Below are 27,167 nucleotides of genomic sequence, written 5' to 3'. Positions count from 1 at the left end.
AGGTTCAGGGCACTCTCTTGTCCTAGGGGTGGGAAATTGCCCCTAATGGCGGAAGAATCAACAATGATCAACGACATGAGGGTGCAGAAGGCAATGGAAACCACTGCATTAAAAACACGTAACGTGTATCCACAGGACCTGTGGCCTGTAATTGAAGAAGTGTCATGATGATCTCTCCATTGGCAAAAGATTCCGGAATAGTCCCCCATTCGGATCTCCGGGAGGGGACTGCCGAGGGGGAGGTTACCATGAGAAATAGATTGAATAATCAACGAAAGGATAACGTTCTACGAGTCGGGGCGTGGAATGTCAGAAGCTTGAACGTGGTAAGGAAACTAGAAAATCTGAAAAGGGAAATGCAAAGGCTCAATCTAGAAATAGTAGGGGTCAGTGAAGTGAAGTGGAAGGAAGACAAGGATTTCTGGTCAGATGAGTATCGGGTAATATCAACAGCAGCAGAAAATGGTATAGCAGGTGTAGGATTCGTTATGAATAGGAAGGCAGGGCAGAGGGTGTGTTACTGTGAACAGTTCAGTGACCGGGTTGTTCTAATCAGAATCGACAGCAGACCAACACCGACAACTATAGTTCAGGTATACATGCCGACGTCGCAAGCTGAAGATGAACAGATAGAGAAAGTGTATGAGGATATTGAAAGGGTAATGCAGTATGTAAAGGGGGACGAAAATCTAATAGTCATGGGCGACTGGAATGCAGTTGTAGGGGAAGGAGTAGAAGAAAAGGTTACAGGAGAATATGGGCTTGGGACAAGGAATGAAAGAGGAGAAAGACTAATTCTGTAACAACCCAGGAGCAGATATAGATTGAGATCACAATATAGTAGTGATGAAGAGTAGGCTGAAGTTCAAGACATTAGTCAGGAAGAATCAATACGCAAAGAAGTGGGATACGGAAGTACTAAGGAATGACGAGATACGTTTGAAGTTCTCTAACGCTATAGGTATAGCAATAAGGAATAGCGCAGTAGGCAGTACAGTTGAAGAGGAATGGACATCTCTAAAAAGGGCCATCACAGAAGTTGGGAAGGAAAACATAGGTACAAAGAAGGCAGCTGCGAAGAAACCATTTTAACAGAAGAAATACTTCAGTTGATTGATGAAAGGAGGAAGTACAAACATGTTCCGGGAAAATCAGGAATACAGAAATACAAGTCGCTGAGGAATGAAATAAATAGGAAGTGCAGGGAAGCTAAGACGAAATGGCTGCAGGAAAAATGTGAAGACATCGAAAAAGATATGATTGTCGGAAGGACAGACTCAGCATACAGGAAAGTCAAAACAACCTTTGGTGACATTAAAAGCAACGGTGGTAACATTAAGAGTGCAACGGGAATTCCACTGTTAAATGCACAGGAGAGAGCAGATAGGTGGAAAGAATACATTGAAAGCCTCTATGAGGGTGAAGTTTTGTCTCATGTGATAGAAGAAGAAACAGGAGTAGATTTAGAAGAGATAGTGGATCCAGTATTAGAATCGGAATTTAAAAGAGCTTTGGAGGATATACGGTCAAATAAGGCAGAAGGGATAGATAACATTCCATCAGAATTTCTAAAATCATTGGGGGAAGTGGCAACAAAACGACTATTCAAGTTGGTGTGTAGAATATATGAGTCTGGCGATATACCATCTGACTTTCGGAAAAGCATCATCCACACAATTCCAAAGACGGCAATAGTTGACAAGTGCGAGAATTATCGCACAATCAACTTAACAGCTCATGCATCGAAGCTGCTTACAAGAATAATATACAGAAGAATGGAAAAGAAAATTGAGAATGTGCTAGGTGACGATCAGTTTGGCTTTAGGAAAAGTAAAGGGACGAGAGAGGCAATTCTGACGTTACGGCTAATAATGGAAGCAAGGCTAAAGAAAACTCAAGTCACTTTCATAGGATTTGTCGACCTGGAAAATGCGTTCGACAATATAAAATGGTGCAAACTGTTCGAGATTCTGAAAAAAGTAGGGGTAAGCTATAGGGAGAGACGGGTCATACACAATATGTACCACAACCAAGAGGAAATAATAAGAGTGGACGATGAAGAACGAAGTGCTCGTATTAAGAAGGGTGTAAGACAAGGCTGTAGCCTTTCGCCCCTACTCTTCAATCTGTAAATCGAGGAAGCAATGATGGAAATAAAAGGAAGGTTCAGGAGTGGAATTAAAATACAAGGTGAAAGAATATCAATGATACGATTCGCTGATGACATTGCTATCCTAAGTGAAAGTGAAGAAGAATTAAATGATCTGCTGAACGGAATGAACAGTCTAATGAGTACACAGTATGTTTTGAGAGTAAATCGGAGAAAGACGAAGGTAATGAGAAGTAGTAGAAATGAGAACAGCGAGAAACTTAACATGAGGATTGATGGTCACGAAGTCAATGACGTTCAGGAATTCTGCTACCTAGGCAGTAAAATAACCAATGACGGACAGAGCAAGGAGGACATCAAAAGCAGACTCGCTATGGCAAAAAAGGCATTTCTGGCCAAGAAAAGTCTACTAATATCAAATACCGGCCTTAATTTGAGGAAGAAATTTCTGAGGATGTACGTCTGGAGTACAGCATTGTATGGTAGTGAAACATGGACTGTGGGAAAACCGGAACAGAAGATAATCGAAGCAGTTGAGATGTGGTGCTATAGACGAATGTTGAAAATTAGGTGGACTGATAAGGTAAGGAATGAGGAGGTTCTACGCAGAATCGGAGAGGAAAGGAATATGTGGAAAACACTGGTAAGGAGAAGGGACAGGATGATAGGAAATCTGCTAAGACATGAGGGAATGACTTCCATGGTACTAGAGGGAGCTGTAGAGGGCAAAAACTGTAGAGGAAGACAGAGATTGGAATACGTCAAGCAAATAATTGAGGACGTAGGTTGCAAGTGCTATTCTGAGATGAAGAGGTTAGCACAGGAAAGGAATTCGTGGCGGGCCGCATCAAACCAGTCAGTAGACTGATGACCAAAAAAAAAAAAAAAAAAAAAAAATCCTGCGAACGGTCTGGTCACTTGGATGATGTCGTCCAGGACACCAAGCAGCATACATAGCACACGCCCGTTGGGCATTTTGATCACAATAGCCATACATCAACACGATATTGACCTTTTCCGCAGTTGGTAATCGGTCCATTTTAACAAGGGTAGTGTATCACGAAACAAACACTGTCCGCACTGGCGGAATGTTACGGGTTACTACGTACTTATACGTTTGTGACTATTACAGCGCCATCTCTCACAAAGCGAAAAAAGTGGTCCAACTAAAACGTTCGTATTTCTTTACGTACTACACGAATATGTAATAAAAAATCGTGGGTCCCTGTTTGAAAAACGGTGTCGATATCCTTTTGACCGATAGCAGCCCCATCTGGCGTGCCAACCATTGCACCCTCTGGTTTCCCCCTCAAGCTAGACGAGTTTCGTTCTTTGTAGTTTTTTCGTTTTATGCTTATTTCGTGAGATATTTGGCCCGGTCACTATCAATGGACCACTCTGTATAGCTGAGAAAAGTTGTTGTTCATGACGCATTTGCGTTCATTTAACACACTCCATATATATCGAGCGCCTGTCGTACCTCTTGAATATGTCTATCACGTGATTGCATATCCTCTGAAAATACCAAAATATCATCCAGATATGCATAACAGAAAGGTAATCCGTGGAGCACTTCATCAATGAATCTTTGCCAGGATTGGGCCGCATTTTCGAGTCCGAATGGCATAAACAGAAATTCGAATAGCGCAAAGAGTGTAATCACCGGCGTGTTTGCCACGTCAGCTGGAGCTACAGGAATCTGATTGTATGCCTTACGTCAATTCAGTACTGAGAATACTTTCGCACGCGCTAGAGCGTAGGTAAACTCTTGAATGTTTGGTATGGGGTACTTGTCCGGGATCGTTCTCGCGTTCAGTCGGCGGCAGTCGCCACAGGGACGCCATGTGCCGTCTTTCTTGCGTACTAGGTGGAAGAAAGGTTAAGGAAAGGCAAGCCTACGTTTCTAGCATTTGTAAACTTAGAGAAGGCTTTTGACAATGTTGACATGAATACTCTCTTTCAAATTCTGAAGGTGGCAGGGGTAAAATACAGGGAGCGAAAGGCTATTTACAATTTGTACAGAAACCAGATGGCAGTTATAAGAGTCGAGGGACATGAAAGGGAAGCAGTGGTTGGGAAGGGAGTAAGACAGGGTCGTAGCCTCTCCCCGAAGCTATTCAATCTGTATATTGAGCAAGCAGTAAAGGAAACAAAAGAAAAGTTCGGAGTAGGTATTAAAATGCATGGAGAAGAAATAAAAACTTAGAGGTTCACCGATGACATTGTAATTCTGTCAGAGAAAGCAAAGGACTTGGAAGAGCATTTGAACGGAATGGACAGTGTCTTGAAAGGAGGGTATAAGATGAACATCAACAAAAGCAAAACACGGATAATGGAATGTAGTCGAATTAAGTCGGGTGATGCTGAGGGAATCAAGTTAGGAAATGAGACACTTACAGTAGTAAAGGAGTTTTGTTATTTGGGGAGCAAAATAACTGATGATGGTCGAAGTAGAGATGATATAAAATGTAGACTGGCAATGGCAAGGAAAGCGTTTCTGAAGAAGAGAAATTTGTTAACATCGAGAATAGATTGAAGTGTCGGGAAGTCGTTTCTGAAAGTATTTGTATGGAGTGTAGCCATGTATGGAAGTGAAACATGGACGATAAATAGTTTAGACAAGAAGAGAATAGAAGCTTTCGAAATGTGGTGCTACAGAAGAATACTGAAGATTAGATGGGTAGATCACATAACTAATGAGGAGGTATTGAATAGGATTGGGGAGAAGAGGAGTTTGTGGCAGAACTTGACAAGAAGCAGGGACCGGTTGGTAGGACATGTTCTGAGGCATCAAGGGATCACAAATTTAGCATTGGAGGGCATCGTGGAGGGTAGAAATCGTACAGGGAGACCAAGAGATGAATACACTAAGCAGATTCTGAATGATAAAGGTTACAATAAGTACTGGGAGATGAAGAAGCTTGCACAGGATAGAGTAGCATGGAGAGCTGCATCAAACCAGTCTCAGGACTGAAGACAACAACAACAACAGGTGGAGGGGGGACGCCCAAGAACTGTCAGACCTCCTAATTACTCCAGCCTGGAGAATCTCCTCAAATATCGCATTTTCCTCTGCTAATCGCTCTGGGGCTAATCCGCGGACGTGCTTCGATACTGGCGGACCTATTTGATCCGGTTGTAAGAGAGTTATTTGCCAAGTCCACGGTGAGTGCAAAATGAGACAAGAAAACTGCGCCTAAGATTGGGTGTAAAATATCTGCCATTACAAAGTTCCACTTATAATGGGTAGATAAACCAACATCTATCGTGAGCTTTACGTGTTTATACTTGAGAGTATCAACCACTTGTAATCTAATCTGCGCGATGTTAGCTTACACTCCCAGGTTGACGCAGAGTGGCATAAAGGTACAGCATATGGGAAGCCTTCAAGCGCCTCACCTTAACTGTGCGTGTCGCTGCCTGCAACTGTCAGCTGGTTGCTCGTTCGCATACGGCGCCGTTCGTGAGTGCCGCAGCCCGTGGCGCCTAGAGCGGGCTGCCCTCGCCATTTGGGTATCCGCAAGGTTTGGCACACCTCGTAGCTTGTGGCCCGAATCGTCTGTGATACCAGCAAAAACTGTCAGTGTGAGCTTCATCCTGTTTGGAGTGTGACTTCTTGTTACTGGTGGACGTCTGCAGCTCCAAGCTATGTAGCCGAGTAGCCATATTTTCCATCGCGTCTTGCAGTTTCCTGATCCCGTCAGCGATGCCTTGTTTTTGTCTGTAACCTGTGCCTGCACAACTTAACTTCGATTCTTCTAACCATTCCGATGAGTCATCATTGGCTTCCGTTGCAGAAGTGGCAGATGTTGCCACGGACGTTTTGAGCGTCGACTGTAGAGTAGCGGAAGCTCTGTCAGCTGTTTGCAGTTGCTTGTCGAGAGGCTGTCCGTCGTATGCAATCGACGTCAGCTGAACTTGACGAGGAAGCTGATGTCGCCAGGCGTGCAGTAACAGTTCACTGGACATCACGCTTGCGTCGACGATAGTGCGTAAATGTCTCAAAAATTAAGATGGCCTTCTGTCACCGCGTTTCTCATGATGCATCACCTGGGAAGGTCGTGGTTCAAGTAATTTCATGCAGCGAGCGATCAACGCCGTTATAAGTGTGGTGTATGATTGTTGGAGCGGCGGATCTGTGATCATATCAGGGACTATCGCTGTTGCCCTCTGATCCAGGTTGCGAATTGCGAGAGTGAATTTTTCTCTGTCTTCGGTTATGCGTTGTTGCTCGAAGATATTCTCTGCAATCGCAAACAGTACGTCTGGTTCCGCAGGCATGAATGGAGACGCTCTTAAATGCAACCGTGGCGCGGTTGATAGCGGCGCGTTCGTGCGTGACAAACCTTCGGCATCTGAGTGTGCTAGTGTTGTGCCTGCTACTACCGGAGTTTGCAAAATTCATAGATTCCGTTTTGCTATCATTCTTCGGCGTTGCAAGTTCCAAAAGCCCAGTCTCTTGCTTTAGCCGTCGTATCTCGTCGTTTGTTGCTTGCAGAATTTTGTTCGCTTCTTCCATCTTTCGCGAAACTGTCGCACAATATTACGTTTCGAGAGCTTATCTTACATTTCCCGGGGTCACCAATTATGTAGGCAATAAATTAAACCCACACACAGCTTTCCACAAAACGCTTTATATATCCAACTGGGAAAAGAGAAACTGACTGAACTAACAGTGAAATACTAAAAACTTATAACTAACGTCCGCCGCACTTGCATGGAGGCCGGCCGGTGTGGCCGAGCGGTTCTAGGCGCTTCAGTCTGGAACCACTCGACCGCTACGGCCGCTGGTTCGAATCCTGCCTCGAGCATGGATGTGTGTAATGTCCTTAGGTTAATTAGGTTTAAGTATTTCTAAGTTATAGGGGACTGATGACCTCAGATATTAAGTCCCATAGTGCTCAGAGCCATTTGAACCATTTTGAACTTGCATGGAGTAAGCGAAGCACACATCACTGACTACTCGCACGTTCCTACAAGTTTATTAAATCGTTATTTCGCCACAAACAGCACGAAACACCGCTGAAAACTATGAAATTTAGTAACTCTATAACAGCGCACAAATAACTTTGTCAGTACTTAGCTTTATAGCCGCTACAGCTGCAACTGTACGCCGCGGAATATAAACGTACTACTGAGGCGTCAGGCTTGGATGAGCGACGTAAGCACACTCACGACTAACAGACCACTCGAGTCAATAACACAGGAAGAAAGACTGGGGTTAATGAGAATCCACTAATAAGTTATTTTTACAGCAAATATTAACACAAATAAACTTTATAATGAGTAACTGAAGACAAAACCTTTCTAAAATACTGACGAGCAATTTCAACAGCAGTCCAGCACGCGCGACGTCAGACCTAAAATGGTTGCATCTAGCAGGAAATAAGTGAACAGGCGCAACCTATGCAATTCTTTTTATTAAAAATGGAAGCCACAACGGATTTCCTTGACAGTATATGTTTGCGAATACGTATCATTATACTGAATAAAATTAAAAATATACAAGAGATCTGATGGTGCTCGTTGGCTATGTTCATGGTATCTGTAATTACGTGGATGACGTATTACTCTTATCCTACAGATTTTTGATGAGAAAAATCGTCTACCCGGGATCACGCTGTCTGCCCACTAACTAACTATACAGCAGATTTTATCAAGTAGGCAGCGTGTCAGGTCGTACACACATTTCACCTTTCATTAAACTCACACCAGTCACATTTTCTTTTCCTACCCAGTTTCGTCAAAAAGAATTCGTCTGCGACGCAAAATAATGCTCTCTGAATATCTGAGTTCTGCACCGTGTCTGCCTCTGTGATGTTGTGTCGCGTGTGTTGATCATCACCGACAGAAAATAGCGACGCAGCGGTCACAGGCTGTGGTCTGGTCGCTGTTTCGAGTCCTCTTCAGCCCCCGCTTGCGCGCGGCAGTCGCGTGGTAGTGCCACTGGCGAACTGCCTGCATTTCGCGTTCGCCTCCATTCGCCGTGGTGGACAGCTGCTTTGATATCGAAGCGACGGAGACGTGCTCTGCTGCCAGGTACAGGCGTGCGTGACGTCATGGGTCCTTAGCGGCGATTGGTGGAAGGAGCAAATGAGCAGACGACGTAGTGCACTACGTCTTTCTGAAGGTAAATTTCCATATTCATTAAGTTCTGTAATGAAATTCGCATGCTACGAGAATACTGCATTATTAATGAATCTAAATCGCGTCGTTGTTGATACGAAAAGTTGTACGAAGAAAGCCGGGCGACGATCCGCTGCCTGTAATAAAAAGCTGAAATTTTCGATATTGCTGTTTCCATTGGATACTCCTTAAAAGTGTCATCACATTTACATACGTGTTGAATGGAATTCACATCAAAGTCATTGTGAGAAACACAAAAAACACACTGAACGCTTAAGGTACACCTTAACTGATTTATAAGTTCAATTTCCACACTCTTTAGCCACAATTGACTACTCTGTCATTTGTTTGGGACAATCTTAGCAGCAGCCGTCTTGGCTGTTGGAAAACAGCTACAGGCGAACTTTCCCGCCAAGTTCCGCAAAGATTCATGGACGACAACTTGACTTTACGAATGCATTAAATAAACTGACATCTGTATCTAAATCACTACCCGACTACATTCTTAATTGTGAAACAATGCTTTTCAAATCCTTCTAACAAGAAATACAATTCGCTATTTAGATATGTCTGTTTATGTGCACCAGCTCAACTCATTTCCACAACGAAATCTATTCGGTATATCACGTATTTACCTGGGTCCAGTAATTACTGTTAGTTGTGTGTAGTTCACAGGCTAAGTACTAATGATATGCCGTGTTGGCATCGACGTTCTCTGCATAATTATGCTGTACAAATACAGGTGATATTTCAATTTTAACTACTGACGACGCGTTTGGCACGATTGTTTTATGTATCTCCACTGCAGGATGCGATTTTAGTATATTTAGATATACTGAAACCATGGTCTAGGATTTCAATAAATCTTTATCCTGTAACTGTTTGGCTGTTATCATTTACCGTGAAGCGAATTGTCTATAAGTAACGAGAAAAAGGATCTGATGCTAAATGAGCACTAACAGTAATGTCATAGAATCTTGCAGAAAGAAAATAGGAAAATCGATGGAAGAAGCAAATATTATGTGCTTAGAAATACCACATTTGAAATTTACACTGGGCTGTAATGTCTCAATTTAAGCGTCCTGTTCAGCTTCGCTGCTTCGCTACAGCAATAAAGTGCAGACACTCAGCAGTTTCTCAACATAATTACTGTGGTAACTGTGGAAATTAAAATTCTTCGTTTCCATCGCGTGCTAATTGCATTGATTACGAGAATAGTTGGAAGAGTACAGACTTTGATAAACAAAATTCGAACAGTTTGGTTGTGAGCTGGCCAAGCCAAAGATTGTAAATGCGAATCTATCATCGTGGTAACATCTTGATCTGCTGCATAGCCTCATATCTGCGTTCGCGCTATGTTTAACACACTTTTCGTTATAAAAATAAAAAGTCCAAACTGAGTTCAGAAAATCTGTATAATGCAATGAACAAACCTACAACGAGTATTTTGATACATATTACATATGCCTCTAGGACACTAACTACAAAAAATACAAGTAGACAGGGGGCGATGTTACACTTTTACAAAAGGTAGTTAACCTGCTTCTCACAAGGGATTTCAGTCGCTACCTCTTCTCATTCTTTGCTATTTACATTTAACAGATGACGATCTATCGTTTTTTCCATCACATTAGGCCCATCAACATATCGACAATGACTTCGAAAAAAAGTTCGCGGGGGGTATGAATCATTCTGGAACCCACACACACAACGCTTCTTAGTCGTCATTACTGCAGCAAGGCATCTGTGACCAAACAGTAGTTATGGCGCTACTAGAACACGTAATGGGCCTCATAAGAAATTAAAATCACTTCACATCGAAACGAAATGTTTGGTACGCTGTTAACATATCGCAGAACTTTGACGGGTGTGTTATCTGTCGCTCTAGAGCTGTTTCAGTATGAGCGAGAGCACTGCAACTGCTGTTTGCGTACCAGCTGTAACGGTGTCGTTCTGAACTTCATTCTGAGTGCTTCCTGAGGTAATCCGGTCTTCAAATCATTTTCCTCATTTTGTCGGAAGTCTATTTATAGCAATAATAGATTAGAAGCACAAAATATTGAAAATTTTTAGAAACTTTGCGTAACAAAAAATCTGCACGTGTAAGTGTTCATGTTTTTACACGACAATAGCAAGACAGCTGAAAGACGAGGCGATATTGGAGTTGCTCTAGGAGCACTTTCCATCTGGTACTGACGCTCCTATTCCATGAACGAATTTCTGTTTAAAAACTACTAGCATGAGTGTGGTTGCACGAGCGGGACTACAAAATAATGCGTCCATAATTCGTTCCACATCATTGCGATACGAGAATCGTTCAAATGAGCTAACTCTACATCCACACTCCGCAAATCATTGTGATGTGCATGGTAGAGTGTACATCCATTGTACCAGTTACTTCAGCTTCTACACGTTCCATTCATGTATGGGACATGGGAGGAATGGTTATTCAGATACCTCCATCTGTGACATAATTAATCCATTCTAGTCCTAACGATCTCTACGGCAGCAATATGTGGGCGACTGAAAGATGTTCCTAGAGTCATAACTATAACTTCGTTAGTAGGCTTTCTCGAGCGAGTTTGTGTCTGCCAGTTCAGTTTCTGAAGAAGTTCTGTGATGCTGTGCAATAGGCCAAACAAATCCGTGACCATTCAAGCGGCCCTTCTCTGCATGCATTCAATATCCACTGTTAGTGCTATTCGGAACAAGTCCCACACACTTTCACAATATTCCAGAATGGGTCACGCAAGGGATTTGTAAGCATGTCCTTTGTAGACCGATTGCATTTCCATAGTTTTTTTACCAGTGATACGATGTCTGCCACCTGCTCCACAATTGAGACTATGTAATCATTGCCTTTCATATTGCTATAAATTGTTGCATCCACGTATTTCTACTAGTTGACGTATTGTAACTATCAGAGGATTATATGTTTGTACATTTGAAGCAAGTTTCTAATCATTGTACCACTTCAAAATTTTATCAACACCTGACTGAATATTTGTGCATATTTCTTCAGACAGTACCTGATTATGTACAACTGCATTATCTACGAAAAGTCTGAGGTTACTATTGATATTGTATGCAAGGTCGTTAACATACATCATGAACAGCAACGGCTCCAACGAACTTTCCTAGAGCATACCCGAAGTTACGTCTACATGTGTCGGAGACTCTCCATCCAAGACAACTTGCTGCATCCAACTTACCAAAAAATCTCTCTACCCAGTCATAAATTTCGCTTGATAACCAATACGCTTCCACTTTTGATAACAAAAAAAAAAAAAAAAAAAAAACAGAACTGCTGCGACTACCTGACTCCCTTGACCCATGAGTTTCAGGACGTCACGTCAGAAAAGTGTGGGTTGGCTTTCACATGCTCGATGTTTGCGGAATCCGTGCTCGCTGACAAGGTAAAAAGAATTTTGTTCAAGATAACTCACTAAGTTTGAGGTCAGATTTTGCAGCAAATTGGTATCAAGGACATTTGACAATAGTTTTGTTGTAATGGTACTTTGACTTCCGCGCCTCCGCCAATACCAAGATATAATTTACGATCGCGCACGCAGAAGAGCGCCGCGCCAGTGACCGATTTTTATAAATAATTTTGTTCGTCTTTTTACTTTTGTGTAGGTTTTTTGTTTTTAACAACTAATTGATTACACTCTTTCTCTTATCTTCATATGAAAGACGTGTATTTTTTGGCGATGTGTTGAATGTGCTTTTTGGGTGGAAATTAAAATTTCATTACCAAGTGAGGTTGTTTCAATAGTGATTCGAGGTGCTTATCGCCAAATTTGCAAATTGATCATGACAGTGACAACTTGAAGAAGTTTTTCAACAGACGGAGAAAAGTGAAAGACGAGTCGTCCTACAAGAGAAATTAGGAGGACAGCCATGAAGACTATATTGTAATTAATACTGCATATCTAACAAGATTATAAGGTAAAATTCAATTAGTTTTCTGATGTTATTTCCGTACAGTCGCTTTTTGTAGTGTTGCCGACCCGGACTGCCATGCACGGTCAAATTACAGCACGATCTCAATCAATAATAAGTCCGCCTTATCCGTAACTGAAACCACCAAAATTCAAGACATCAATCAGATTTTCTATTTTCTATTTTTCACGGCAGAGCCCCGAGGATAAAAGGGAACACTACAATTGGCGTCCTAGTGACAGGACTTGCAATCTTCGGATTTGATACAAGGGCAGTTATTATAAATTTTGGACATTTTATCTAATTTTAACCACTTAATAGCATCAGAAAATGAATTTGGACTAAGTCTCATTCATTTCAATTGTAATATTACATGCATGAAATTTACAACAATATTGTTTTCCCTGTTATTAACTCGTGTTAATTTTCATTTTCATGCTGAGGAAATTAATTTGGTAAAAAAAAGGGAAAAGGATAACGTTCCATAAAATAATTTGCACGGACACGAAAGAAAAATTTTGGATTGAAAACTGTATATCTGACGCTACATTTGCAACATAAGACTGAAGAACAAAAAAAAAAAAAAAAAAGGTGAGTACAGAAATTTACATTTTTTCCAGTTTCAAGCAGCCATCTGTACTTCCTTTATTCCGATCCATTTATTTCGAAATTATTTTTTCAAGTTGTAGTTAAAATTGATTTACTATTATTGCAAATGTTAAGTGAAGAGCATATTCACAGTCATTTATTTGTGAGAGGGAAATTTCAGTCCCAGTTTAATAATTCAATTTCTAATTAAAAATCATATAGAAATATCCATTTCCATAAGAGAAATTTCAGATTTCAACATATCATATTTTAAAATTTTTTTTGCCATTGGAAAAATTTATTTGCAATTAATTACGAAAATCGTGAGATGGACGCGAGACGCGTAGAAATTGTTTCCGTGGACGAGCTTAGTGAAAGTGACACATTGCAAAACATGTCTGACAGTCAAATGAATATTGAACTTAATTTTGAGGATGTTCTAAACATAATTTTACCGGATCGATTAAGACAACAACCCCTATATTTAAACAGATATACAGGTGAATGGACAGTGAGTACTACGCGACAAAACGTGACATTGACAACGTCAACTTCAGAACCAGACATCAATCAGACACGAAAAAATGACGAAACTAAGACACAGGACTCTGTCTGACATGCTCAACCAGATTCTGAAGTTACTTGGTGACCAAATCAGAAAATTTGACAAAAGATTTGACGCTTTAGACTAGAAAAATGACAATTTAAAACGTGACATTGGGAAATTTGACACTAAATTCGATGAACTGACACGGGACATAAAACAAAATTTTGAAAAACAATCGAGACAAATTTGGACTTGACAGAAACCACCAGTAGTCTTGGAAGGAAATTTACTGACTTATCAGACAAGGTTACGAGACAAGAAAAGGTATTTGTAGAATTGAGTGACGAGACAAAAACTGACTTACAACGATGTGATGAGATATTGTTAACAGTAGTTTTTGAACAGCAGAAAACCAGTACCCAAGTTGACGAATTACGACAGTCACACAATTCCGTAAAAACAAACCAAGAACACTTAGACCTGACGATTATAGACCTTTCAGACAGATTAAATGATGTAACTTTGGAGCAGAAATCCTTACAGGAAAAGTTAGAAAAACTTGAAGACAGAGCAGATGTAGCATCTTTAAAGAATGACACAACTCTAGCAGAGAAACTCGTACATGAATGCAAATTATGTGATGATTATTTAGATGAGAAGTTTGAGACAGTGACACAGATCATTTTAGATAAGACAAAGGAACAAGTAAAGGGAGAAACAGATAATATTCAGAAAGAGGTACGTAAATTTAAAGAAAATGTAATACCAAGTTTGTCAGTGATAACAAAACCCATAACAGGCAACCAAAACACAAATGAGAATCATAATAATGCTAGACCCAGCACACAGCCGAAAATAGAATTACCAATGAGTGATACGAATCCCAATGAACCATTTTCAATGCTACCACAAGATCAAAATTACTATCAGACATCACCACATACTATGCACAGTTTGACACAAAATGCAGGACCCATAATACCATCGGGAGTAGCTGATGAAACATTAGTACGACATGGATACTTTCAGACATTTTCATGTGATGAGAAAGACAAAGTTCATCCGATAGTTTTCATCCGCTCTTTTGATGGTATTTTCCCGAGACATTGGTTAGAAGCCGATAAAATTCGATATGTTACAAATTTGTTACGTGGAAGAGCAGCTAAGTGGTGAGCAGCAATGAAAAGACGATGTTTAATATTTGAACAGTTTGAACAAGTATTTCTTGAGGAATTCTGGTCGATCACAGAACAGCAAAGTTTAAAACGTGAAGTATACAATCCGGAAATTTACAACCCGAAGAAAGAGACTTTACGTCAATACTTTGAACGCTACCTAGACAAAACATTATATTGGACAAAACCAGCTGATTTACCAGACGTAATTAGAACACTTAAAAGCCACTTACCATTTCCTTACCGTGACAAATTAATAGGAGTGTCCGAGAACAACATAAAGAATTTTTTCAGTTATGTTGATGAGATAGATGTTGTTTACAGAGATGAGATCAGGAATTTCAATCAATTTTATCCGATCCATCCAAGCAATTCGCGTATGCACAACAGAAATGACAGAGGCTATTGGAATCTGCCTCCAACACCACAACAAAACACTCAAAGAAACAATTCGCACTACAGTGGGACAAATCCATTCATTATTAGGAGAAACAACTCGCAGCATTGGCAAGGAAACAGTAATTATTACTATAATGGTTATCCGAACAGTAATTACAATCAGAACAATAACAGTTATATTCAAAATAACAACAACAGAAGAAGGAACCGAAATCATAGAGATCAAAGAAGAGAGAATAACAGGTACCATCCAGGATATTTTCAGAGAAACAACATCCAACAACATCCAAACAAGTATTGCAGGAATAACAGTAATGACAATACCAGTTACAGTCATGGGCGAAATAATGTATGGGGAAATCACAACAGACCACCGCCACGACACATGCAATACAGCAACCCTCAATTCCTACCTAACGGAACTCCCAATGTGACGCGAGGTAATGTCAACAACCAAACAGCTGATACTTGGGTGACACGCAACAGAAATGTAAATATTATTGAGTTGGGCAATGACCCCAACCCGCAGCAGCACCAGAATTTGCAGGAAAATGAACGACGACCGAGCTAAGCGCTCGAGTTACGGTCGATAGGGAGCAGAGCGCAACGGAACCGACGATTTGTTTTCTCCGATATGATGACAGTAAAAAAATAGAAAAAGAATTATATAAGGATGTAGATTTTAATAGTACCAGTAAAACAAAGAAGATTATTCAGGCTATAACGCGAGTTATGATCGGTAGTTATGAAGTGGAAGTAATGTTAGATACAGGAGCAGCAGCAAGTGTCATTTCAATATCCTTACATAATGAACTCAAACAAATAATGAACATACAAACATTGCCAGTACAGAATTGTCACATTATAAGTGCCACCGGTAACAAATCAAAGAATGTGAAATTTCAAGCGCTAATTAACTTCACATTTTCAAATATACCACTCAATTACAGTTTTCTGGTAGTAGACAAATTAGTTATGCATTGCATATTAGGAATAGACTTTTTGAATGAATATCAAGCAATCATAGATTTAGGAAAAGGGAAATGTCATTTAACCGTAAACCAACAACAACTGACAATAGAGTTCACACAGGGTAAAAACTTAAACAGTAAACAAGATAAGTTTGAACAGTTACATTTTGTGTATCCACCAGCAACAAACGTATGTGATTTAACTTTTAATGAAGCTGGATCTCAGGGAATTAATGATTTATATGAGAAATGCACAGAATCTGAATATCTGACGAAGGAATAACAACTTGAATTACTTGACGTTTTGCAGCAATTTGCTGAGGTATTTGTGGAGGAACCTGGAATTATTAGAGGCTATACTTATGAGATGAATGTTAAACCACACAACACATACTGTAGAACATATTATAATATTCCTTGGTAAAAGAAACCTGCAGTTTTGAAAGAGATTGAAAAAATGCAAGCTTGGGGTATCATTGAAAGGTCACATTCACCATATTGCAGTCCGATACTAGCAGTTAATAAAGAGGATGGTAGTATAAGGTTAGTGCTGGACGCACGAGAAATTAACAAAGTTATAATCCCAATCAACACACGACCTATAAATTTGGAAGAACAACTTTTAAAATTTCATAATGTACAGTATTTAACCAATATCGACCTCCGCTCATCATTTTGGCAGGTGAACCTCCATAAAAACAGTCGTAAATACACTGCATTTCTATGTGAGGGACGTAGTTTTCAATTTTGTGTTCTACCCTTTGGTCTACGAGTGAGTGCTGGAGTATTTATTGAAGCCTTAGATGCTGTTCTTGGACCACAATTGTTATCGCAAATCACAGTTTATGTTGACGACATTGTCACTGCCACCACTACTTGGGAAGAACATGTTAATCTTTTGAAGCAACTTCTGACTAAATATTCTGATGCAGGTGTCACTATCAATTTATCAAAGACTTAATTAGGGAGGAGAGAAATCAAATTCCTTGGTCACATCATATCAACTGAAGGCATTTATCCAGACTCAAGAAAAATTGATGCAATAAAGAATTTTCCATCCCCACAGAATCGTAAACAACTCAAAGCCTTTCTTGGTCTATCTTCGTTCTTCAGGAAATTTGTACCCTACCACCTTCTTAACAGTCCACATCTTCTACCTTTACTCAAAAGAAATAATATTTGGAAATGGACAGAGTTCTGTCAGACAGATTTTGAAGCGATTAAGAATGCTTTAGTAAATGCATCGTTGTTATGTCATCCTGACATGACGTCAAACTTTTGCCTGGTAACAGATGCAAGTTCCTATGGGCTCGGAGCATTTTTATTCCAAATTCATGTAGAAAATGAACAAACAGTCATCAAACCTATAAGGTTTGCTAGCCGCACGCTCACTGAATGCGAAAAGTCATATTCAGTGACCGAGCGCAAAACACTTGCCATAGTATGGGCATTTCGCAAGTTTCGCTACTTTCTATGGGGAAAACGTACTAAGCTTTATTCTGATCAAGCTCTTTCTTTCCTGCTATCATGCAAGTTATTACATTCACGTCTTGCACGCTGGTGTGCATCACTACAAGAATATGATTTTGATATTATATACATAAAAGGAGAATCCAACATTATAGCCGATGCTCTATCTCGTTTGCCACAAGGTCTACAAGAGTTTTCAGATGTGACAGAACAAACATCAGATTTCAAAATTTTACACATGTATGGTACATTTGCACCTTACTACAAAAACATGTGCAGGAAGTTAGCCATATTGCAGGACAATGATCCCAGGTGGATCCAGATAAAGAATAAATTATGTACAGGAACAGACCCACATCTTGAAAAATATTACGCAGTACACAAAGAAGTATTATTTCACTGACGAAACCCTGAATCACAGCATTGGTGTGTTTGCTTACTTGAAGCTCATGTTGATGATTTTATTTACACACAGAACTTGGGGACACTATGGTGTAACCAAATGTACAGTTAACATTATACAATATTGCTATTTTCCAAATTTAAGGCGAAGACTATTGAGTAATATTAGGAAATGCATCATATGTCAGAAAGCCAAATATTCTAATCGCACAATCATGGATGAATTGGACCAAATCATACCTAAGAGGCCATTACAGCTAATTTCTTTAGATATCGCAGGACCCTATCCACAAGCACGTGGAGGAATTAAATACATCCTTGCTGTGTTAAATGTTTTCACAGAGTATTTAAAATTATATGCTTTACGTTCAGTTTCTACCACTGCTATTACCAGACGTCTATTAACAGATTATTTTGTAAGAATAGGAAAACCTGAAGTTATGATCACGGATAATGCAGCATATTTTACCAGTTTAAAATGGAAGACTTTTATTGAAGAACAGAATGTTAAACATATTTTAATTTCAAGATTTCACGTGGCAGGAAACCCAGTAGAAAGAACATTTCGAGAATTTGGACAGTTTATGAGAACACACATACCAGAAAAACACACAAAATGGGTAGAATACCTAGCACCATTTGAACAAATACTGAACCATTTAACTCACATTTCTACTGTATACACACCAACTGAATTAATTATGGATAAAACAGAAAGAAATGAATGGACAGACCCTCTACCTAAATTTACAGCAACAACAAATCATGTTAGTTTAGAAGAAAAGATAAGACAAGCTTACAAAACATTATGTGACACAGCTAAGGAAAGAAAGCAGAAATATGACAGAGGTGTCAGGAAAGCAAAACCATTTCAAGTTGATGAGTTAGTTTTACTAAGAACACATCCTAAACCCACAAAACTGAAACATTTAAACAGGAAATGGCAGATCTTATACTCTGGACCATACCGAATTGCAAATATTCCACACCCTAGCTGTTATTCATTAGAATATCCATTAACACATAAACCCAGAGGTGTACATCCACACAGACATTTGAAAAAATACATACAGTAGAATGTTAGTTAATGAGAAGAAGATAATTAATATGATATACAGTTATGATGAGCCTACATTTAAGTTATACATATACTTACAATCTAATGAATGCAGGTAAGTCTAGAAAGCAATGTGAACCATCCAATAGCTAATAAGATATTTGGTTATAAGAGGAGTTGCTATTGAGGCATATACACATTAGAGGAGGCATATACACATTAGAGGAGGCAGAGAACTGAAGAGAATTATTTTCTTTAGGAGGCATGTGATAATAGTAATGTTGATATGAGTGACTGAATGAGATGAGTGAATGTAATTTTAGTTTAATAAGAAGATAAATAGTAATATGAAGAGAGGTAAATGGAATATAAGATGAGAAAAGGGTATTATTATTATTATTACTCTTGTTGAAGTAAAAAAAGTACATGATGATGATGAATAAGAGGAATATATATATATATATATATATATATATATAATGCTGAGGAATAAGTATATGTTATTTTGTGAAGAATGAATAATGGATAGGTGAGAATGTTATGAGTAATTGAGAATTTTTGAGAGGAGAGAAACTAGATTTGAACGCTATATCACATGTACTCATGGAATACAGAATGAAAGTAGTGGAAAGAATATTATTTATTGAAAGATTGGTATGCCTGAGATAATAACTTATGTGATGTGTTATACATTCTTATAACTAAAGGTGAAAGTATAGATTTATGTGGAAAGAATTATTTACAACAGCCACTGTTGGAAATATACCAGAAGATTTAAATCTATAACACTTTAACACTAATCTAATGGGAACTTGTAATGAAATTTTGGGAGTTATGTAGGCTTGGCACTTCAGATTGGAAGAATTATTTAAGAGAACATATTTAGCAGTCATCTAATGACATAATTAAACCTCATCTACTGAACTGAACTAATGCACCATTAAATAGAAAGGAGAATAAGGAGAAAACAAAACGTCGGTCCTCTGTTGCGGCTCATACTTTCATCCATCCAATAGAAAAATTTATACATGTTGATGAAATGTTTGACATTATATAATTCATGATTATCTGACAGTATGGAGAGACATACACACATTTATTTATGAATAGAATTTTACAGGTACCATAAGGTAAATACAGAATTGATATACAGCATGGAACGCAGCAGCAATTATCTAAGAAGATTTATTCATTTATGAAGTAAAACATTTATTTATATTGCTTGATACTTGCGAAAGGAAGGAGATGAACTACACAAACTTTATAGGAACTTGATTGACTTGAACTAGATATATATATATATACACTTACCACACTGATGTACATACTTGTAGGATCCTAAGATATTTAGAGGGGCACCGCTCTTAGAAACGGTAATAGAGGGGTACCACTCTTAGAAACAGCAATAGTGGGGACACCCACACTTAAAAACGGTATTAGGTATAGGAACTTTTACATTATATTAAGTTAACATGTATTTTATTCATCATATTTTATTTTGTGTAGTCCACTGTAGGAGATGACTTTACTAGTATTTATGAAGTAGTTAGCAACCATCCCATGAACCTATCCTCCTACAGAGGGCTGTCTTGAAGCTTGAAATACGTGTAAATTTTATTCCAGGAGGCAAAATGAATTTTAAGATGAATATTCTAGCGAGTTGCCACAATTATCTTCAAATGTTGCAAGTGTAACGAAAGGGAAAGGAACAAAAAAAGGAAAGAAATGAAAAAAAGAATGAGCTAAAAAATAAAATGTATATTTCAATCTGAATGTAATGTAATTCACATGTCAGCACAATGATATTGAATGTAACGTAAAAATTTACTATATTTTTCATTTAATTCTGTATATGTACTATATGACAACAATGTAACTATCTTATGTAATGATTAATTGTAAATATTTGTATATTTATATACTTACTATATCATTAAATGTATTTTAAGGAGATATTAATGAACTGCAAAGGACTTGTGCATGTAGCACATGATTCATATAAATGGAACTGAAAATGCAAAGAAGAAACCAACGTGATGGAACACTTGTCAAGAAATATTTACGTAGTGTCAATATGCCTTGAAGTGTATGGTGTAGTGGAAGCTGGCAGGTCTTCAGGTTGGTGTAAAAGACAAGCTCATCACCTGTCATAAGCAGTGAGGTGTTTCCTGTGCCCTCATTGACCATTTATACCCCGGTAGACGCCACCAAAATTCGACTGCTGGAGATCACAATTTCGTGTTGACACATTGAACAAACTTCGGATTTTCTTCAAGTCACACGCAAGAGATCCAGACAGTACACACACACTCAGAATCTGATACCAAGTTAAAGACATTGGAGCAATATAATAGAAACATTTATTGTTCGAATTAATTCCATTGTAAACACGAATCATGTGAACTGAATTCAAACGCTGTGCTAAGCAACGATAATACGTTGCAATTCTATGACATTAATGTTACGACTCCTAAAGAAGATACACACCAAAAAGACTGTATACAAAGACTAATATGCAAAGAGCATTGTGCTCAGAAATGTTTTTTGTAATATGTAAATTTCTTATTTTCTCATATATATGTATCTATGTAAATTTTCTATACTGCCACGCTCACTTGCGGAGCGTGTCAGTAGAGGAGGCATTGTAATGGTACTTTTAACTTCCGCGCCTCCGCCAATACAAAGATATAATTTACGATCGCGCATGCAGAAGAGCGCTGCGCCAGTGACCGATTTTTATAAATAATTTTGTTCGTCTTTATACTTTTGCGTAGGTTTTTTGTTTTTAACAACTAATTGATTACACTCTCTCTCTTGTCTTCATACGAAAGACGCATAACTTTCGGCGATGTGTTGAATGTGCTTTTTGGGTGGAAATTAAAATTACATTACAAAGTGAGGTTGTTTCAATAGTGATTCGAGGTGGTTATTGTCAAATTTGTAAATTGATCATGACAGTGACAACTTGAAGAAATTTTTCAACAGATGGAGAAAAGTGAAAGACGAGTCGTCCTACAAGAGAAATTATGAGGACAGCCATGAAGACTATATTGTAATTAATACTGCGTGCCTAACAAGATTATAAGGTAGATTTCAATTAGTTTTCTGATGCTATTTCCGTACAGTCGCTTTTTGTAGTGTTGCCGACCCGGTCTGCCATGCACGGTCAAATTACAGCATGATCTCAATCAATAATAAGTCCGCCTTATCCATAACTGAAACCACCAAAATTCAAGACATCAATCAGATTTTCTATTTTATATTTTTCACGGCAGAGCCCCGAGGATAAAAGGGAACACTACATTGTGAATCACCTCCACTGGGTGTAGTCTGTGTTTTCTGTCAACAATTGGAGGGATCTTCGACATACTATAGTTAAAACAGACGCTAACTGTCCGAAATTTGGTATTGAATTGGGTAGGGATTCCTATGGGCTCTGGAGCCTTCCTCATCTTAGAACAACTCTAACACTAATATCTGTATGATTCATCTTTGCAATGTGTAATGTGACATCCTTCTCTAGCTTTACTTTTCCTCCATAGCAGTTGTCGATACGAGTACTATTTTTCGAATTTTGGACGTGTCAGGTTTATATGAGTTGCTTTTCTGAAAACTTTCACATAATTTCATACAGAGTATTTTATATTTCAAGCTAAAATGTATGAAAATGAATTACTTTATAGAATGTTTTACTCTATGTTATAACCCATAAGTACTAGTTCTGAGAGCACAGTTAATTTATTTTTTAGAAGCATTTGCAATCACGAAGTATTGGCATACTTAAAATTTATATTATTAACTATGTAATACTGTACTGGATATTATGTTTATTTCTGGATTCATTTATGAAACAGTTATCGAAAGTAATGATGTAACAGAAATTAGTAGAAATGCATTTATTATGAAAACTTGTAAACCCTTTGTACTATAGTTATTTTCCACAGAGTGTGCGAGCCGTAAGCATGCCTCTGATACGATCGGACGTATTTTTGTATTTTGTGCGAACAATGTAATTTCGGCTTTGTCAATGTGACCAAAAAACTGTGTGATAAACCAAAATGTGAGGAAATAGATTTACGTAAAAATAAAAATTCTGCAACAAAAATCTTCAAATTTATTTACATCAATCGAACCGTGAGTACCCAAAATGTGATATTTTCAGCTTCAGAAATCAGACCCCACCCCATAGACAAGACGAATAGGAGCCAACTCTATATGACAAGCTAAGAAAACAGAAAGTTTATAGTATTCTTCGACCCTTTCAGATTTTTCGTAAAAGACTTCGCTTATTGTGGACAATTGCTGCAAGTAAGATAGAGGGGCGTAGATTACAAGTGGGGTGAGAATTAAACTGGATTTTCATTTGCAAATGAACATCTGAAAGAGAAATATTTCTTCTTTTATTTCGCTACTCTCAATTTCAGCCTCTTTATCGTGTATGAGTGGTTGGACTGTAAGTTTGGTACCATTAACAGTCTTTACATGTATGACCAAATTTTTTTTGGATTTTGTGAGAGATCTCTTTCAATGTTCCTCTTCAGTAGGCGTTGAAAGCGTCATGCATTGCCCTCTCGGCAAAAATGTGTTTAATTTAGCAACTCTATCTCTAGACCGAATCTTTGTTTAACGTTTATTATGCAGTAGTCTGTTTCTTTAGACGTTTTTTGCTGGGGATGTATGCTGTGGAGTGCGTTTCCCACGATGAAACGTTATACTAGGTACATATCTATCGAACACATGGTCAAGTAATCTTATAAACGTGAGCCAGAGTGCTTCAACATGCTTAGAATTCCTAATTGAGATACAACGTTGCTATCCCACCAACTGCCAGAGATCGAAAAAGGACCTGAGTACTCAGGTGTTAAACTCCAAAGAAGTCTGCCCTGAATGTGGCGTAACAGTGTTCATGACTCTAACTCTCCAGAGGACCTCAAACACTAATTGGTGGAAAAGAAATGTCACAGCGTTGAAGAGTACTTCCCACATTAAATTTGTGTATATTGTTATTAGTAATCATTGATGTTAGAACATAGTGAAAAAGGTAAGGAAGTACATGATAATGAATGTTTTCTTTTGTGACATAGGCTATATTACGTATACACATTGTAATCCTACAGGATAAAATAAAATTCGATACAATTCAGTCCCCCTCAATGAACCAGGGACCTTGCCGCTGGTGGGGAGGCTTGCGAGCCTCAGTGATACAGATGGCCATACCTTAGGTGCAACCACAACAGAGGGGTATCTGTTGAGAGGCCAGACAAACGTGTGCTTCCTGAAGATGGGCAGCAGCCTTTTCAGTAGTTGCAGGGTCAACAGTCTGGATGATTGACTGATATGGCCTTGTAACAATAACCAAAATGGCCTTGCTGTGCTGGTATACCGAACGGCTGAAAGCAAGGGGAAACTACAGCCGTAACTTTTCCCGAGGGCATGCAGCTTTACTGTATGGTTAAATGACGATGGCATCCTCTTGGGTAAAGTATTCCTGAGATAAAATAGTCACCCATTTGGATCTACGGGCGGGGACTACTCAGGAGGACGTTGTTATCAGGAGGAAGAAAACTGGCGTTCTACGGATCGGAGCGTGGAATGTCAGATTCCTTAATCGAGGGGGTAGGTTAGAAAATTTAAAAAGGGAAATGGATAGGTTAAAGTTAGATAGAGTGGGAATTAGTGAAGTTCGGTGGCAGGAGGAACAAGACTTTTGCTCAGGTGAATACAGGGTTATAAATACAAAATCAAATATGAGTAATGCAGGAGTAGTTTTAATAATGAATAAAAAAATAGGAGTGTGGGTAAGCTACTACAAACAGCATAGTGAACACATTATTGTAGCCAAGATAGACACAAAGGCCAAGCCTACTGCAGTAGTACAAGTTTATATGCCAAGTAGCTCTGCAGATGATGAAGAAATTGATGAAATGTATGATGAGATAAAAGAAATTATTCAGGTAGTGAAGGCAGACGAAAATTTAATAGTCATGGGTGACTGGAATTTGAGAGTAGGAAAAGAGAGAGAAGGAAACAGTAGGTGAATACGGGTTGGTGGTAAGATATGAAAGAGGAAGCCATCTGGTTGAATTTTGCACAGAGCATAAATTAATCATAGCTAACTCTTGGTTCAAGAATCATGAAAGAAGGTTGTATACATGGAAGAACCCTGGAGATAATAAAAGGTATCAGATAGATTACATAATGGTAGGACAGAGATTTAGGAACCAGGTTTTAAATTGTAAGACATTTACCTCGGCAGATGTGGACACTGAAAACAATCTATTGGTTATGAATTGTAGATTAAAACTGAAGAAACTGCAGAAAGGTGGGAATTTAAGGAGATGGGACCTGCATAAACCGACTAAACCAGACGTTGCAGAGAGTTTCAGGGAGAGCATAAGGGAACAATTGACAGGAATGGGGGAAAGAAATACAGTAGAAGAAGAATGGGTAGCTCTGAGGGATGAAGTTGTGAAGGCAGCAGAGGGTCAATTAGGTAAAAAGACGAGGGCTGTTAGAAATCCTTGGGTAACAGAAGAATTATTGAATTTAATTGATGAAAGGAGAAAATATAAAAATGAAGTAAATGAAGCAGGCAAAAAGGAATGCAAACGTCTCAAAAATGAGAGCGACAAAACTGCTAAGCAGGAATGGCTAGAGGACAAGTGTAAGGATGTAGAGGCTTGTTTCACTAGTGGTAAGATAGATACTGCCTACAGGAAAATTAAAGAGACCTTAGGAGAAAAGAGAACCACTTGTATGAATATCAAGAGCTCAGATGGAAACCCAGTCCTAACCAAAGAAGGGAAAGCAGAATGTTGGAAGGAGTATATAGAAGGTATATACAAGGGCGATGTACTTGAGGACAATATTATAGGAATGGAAGAGAATGCAGATGAAGATGAAATGGGAGATACGATACTGCGTGAAGAGTTTTACAGAGCACTGAAAGACCTGAGCCAAAACAAGGCCCCGGGAGTAGACAACATTCCATTAGAACTACTGACAGCCTTGGGCGAGCCAGTCCTGACAAAACTCTACCATCTGGTGAGCAAGATGTATGAGACAGGCGAAGCACCCTCAGACTTCAGGAAGTATATAATAATTCGACTCAGCTCAATTCTGTTCAGATTCATCTCAGCTCAGTTCAGATTCATCTCAGCTCAGTTCAGATCGATCTCAGCTCAGTTCAGATCCATCTCAGCTCAGTTCAGATCCATCTCAGCTCAGTTCAGATCCATCTCAGCTCAGTTCAAATCCATCTCAGCTCAGTTCAGATCCATCTCAGCTCAGTTCAGATCCATCTCAGCTCAGTTCAGATCCATCTCAGCTCAGTTCAGATCCATATCAGCTCAGTTCAGTTTCATCTCAGCTCAGTTCAGATCCATCTCAGCTCAGTTCAGATCCATCTCAGCTCAGTTCAGATCCATCTCAGCTCAGTTCAGATCCATCTCAGCTCAGTTCAGATCCATCTCAGCTCAGTTCAGATTCATCTCAGCTCAGTTCAGATTCATCTCAGCTCAGTTCAGATCCATCTCAGCTCAGTTCAGAAATATACAGCTTCTCTTTCCCTAAATTTAAAAGATTCCCAGCCAGCTGACAGTAGTTGAAACAGTTAAGCCTTTGACATTACAATTGAAACAATTTAACCCACTGCAGTTACCTTAAGTTCAGAACCCAAGAGCTCATTTCTCCAAAGTTTTAAATGGTGAGATGATTCTTATTTCACTTGTTCTAAAATTATAATGGTGAGAAATTCACTTATCCTAAGTGTAATATGACAGAGAGCCCTCTGGTTGTCAGAACTAGATCGCTTATACCATACTGTATAGCTCGCTGGTGCAGCTAGTACAGTTGGCACATGAGACACTATGTTTGGGATGGGGATAGGAGAGGTAGGCACTCACGCCTTTATTTAGACAGCAGGAAGGGCCTCCAGGTCGCAGTCTCGGGATGCATCAGAAGCCACGCTGTGCCCTGTGTGCCCACTGAGTCGTGCCACTCCACTGTTGGAACCTCCCTGACTGTCAAAGGCACCACTCTGACCCCCACCTGTGAGAGGCACCACTCAGGCCAGCTGCCTCTGTGCAACCCAGAGCTGCTGCTGCCACACAGAACCTCCAGCATGCTCTGCAATGCTTCTCATAGTCTACTGGCCAACAGGCAGGAAGGAGTCCTGTGCTAACAGGAGTATCTCTGCAGGCTGCAATGTAGGTAAACACCTGTTTGGGGACAGGCTGAGTATAGTGCCACAGTAGACTACACAACTCAGAATTTCAGATCCAGACAGTTTCTCACCTCTTTTTCCTCTGGAATGCATCGCTTTCAGACACATTTTTTCTGATGTCTCAACCGAGTCTCAGTTTTACAAGTAGTGTGCCAC

At 39.2% G+C, this 27,167-nt stretch overlaps 1 protein-coding gene across 1 annotated transcript in view; it reads left to right on the top strand.

Moving 5' to 3' along the window:
• Window positions 1–26,384, top strand: part of LOC126108260 (protein SON-like) — a 42,354-nt gene extending 15,970 nt beyond the window's left edge. Inside the window, exon 2 of the mRNA XM_049913488.1 lies at window positions 25,915–26,384. Coding sequence (XP_049769445.1) covers window positions 25,915–26,384 — 470 coding nt within the window. The remainder of the gene's footprint in view (window positions 1–25,914) is intronic.
• Window positions 26,385–27,167: the final 783 nt, after the last annotated feature.

Source organism: Schistocerca cancellata, chromosome 11 (genome assembly GCF_023864275.1).
Source record: "Schistocerca cancellata isolate TAMUIC-IGC-003103 chromosome 11, iqSchCanc2.1, whole genome shotgun sequence".
In the NCBI taxonomy this organism is placed as follows: domain Eukaryota; kingdom Metazoa; phylum Arthropoda; class Insecta; order Orthoptera; family Acrididae; genus Schistocerca; species Schistocerca cancellata.
Note: the sequence above shows the minus strand (reverse complement) of the source record. Positions and strands in the feature narration are given on the sequence as shown.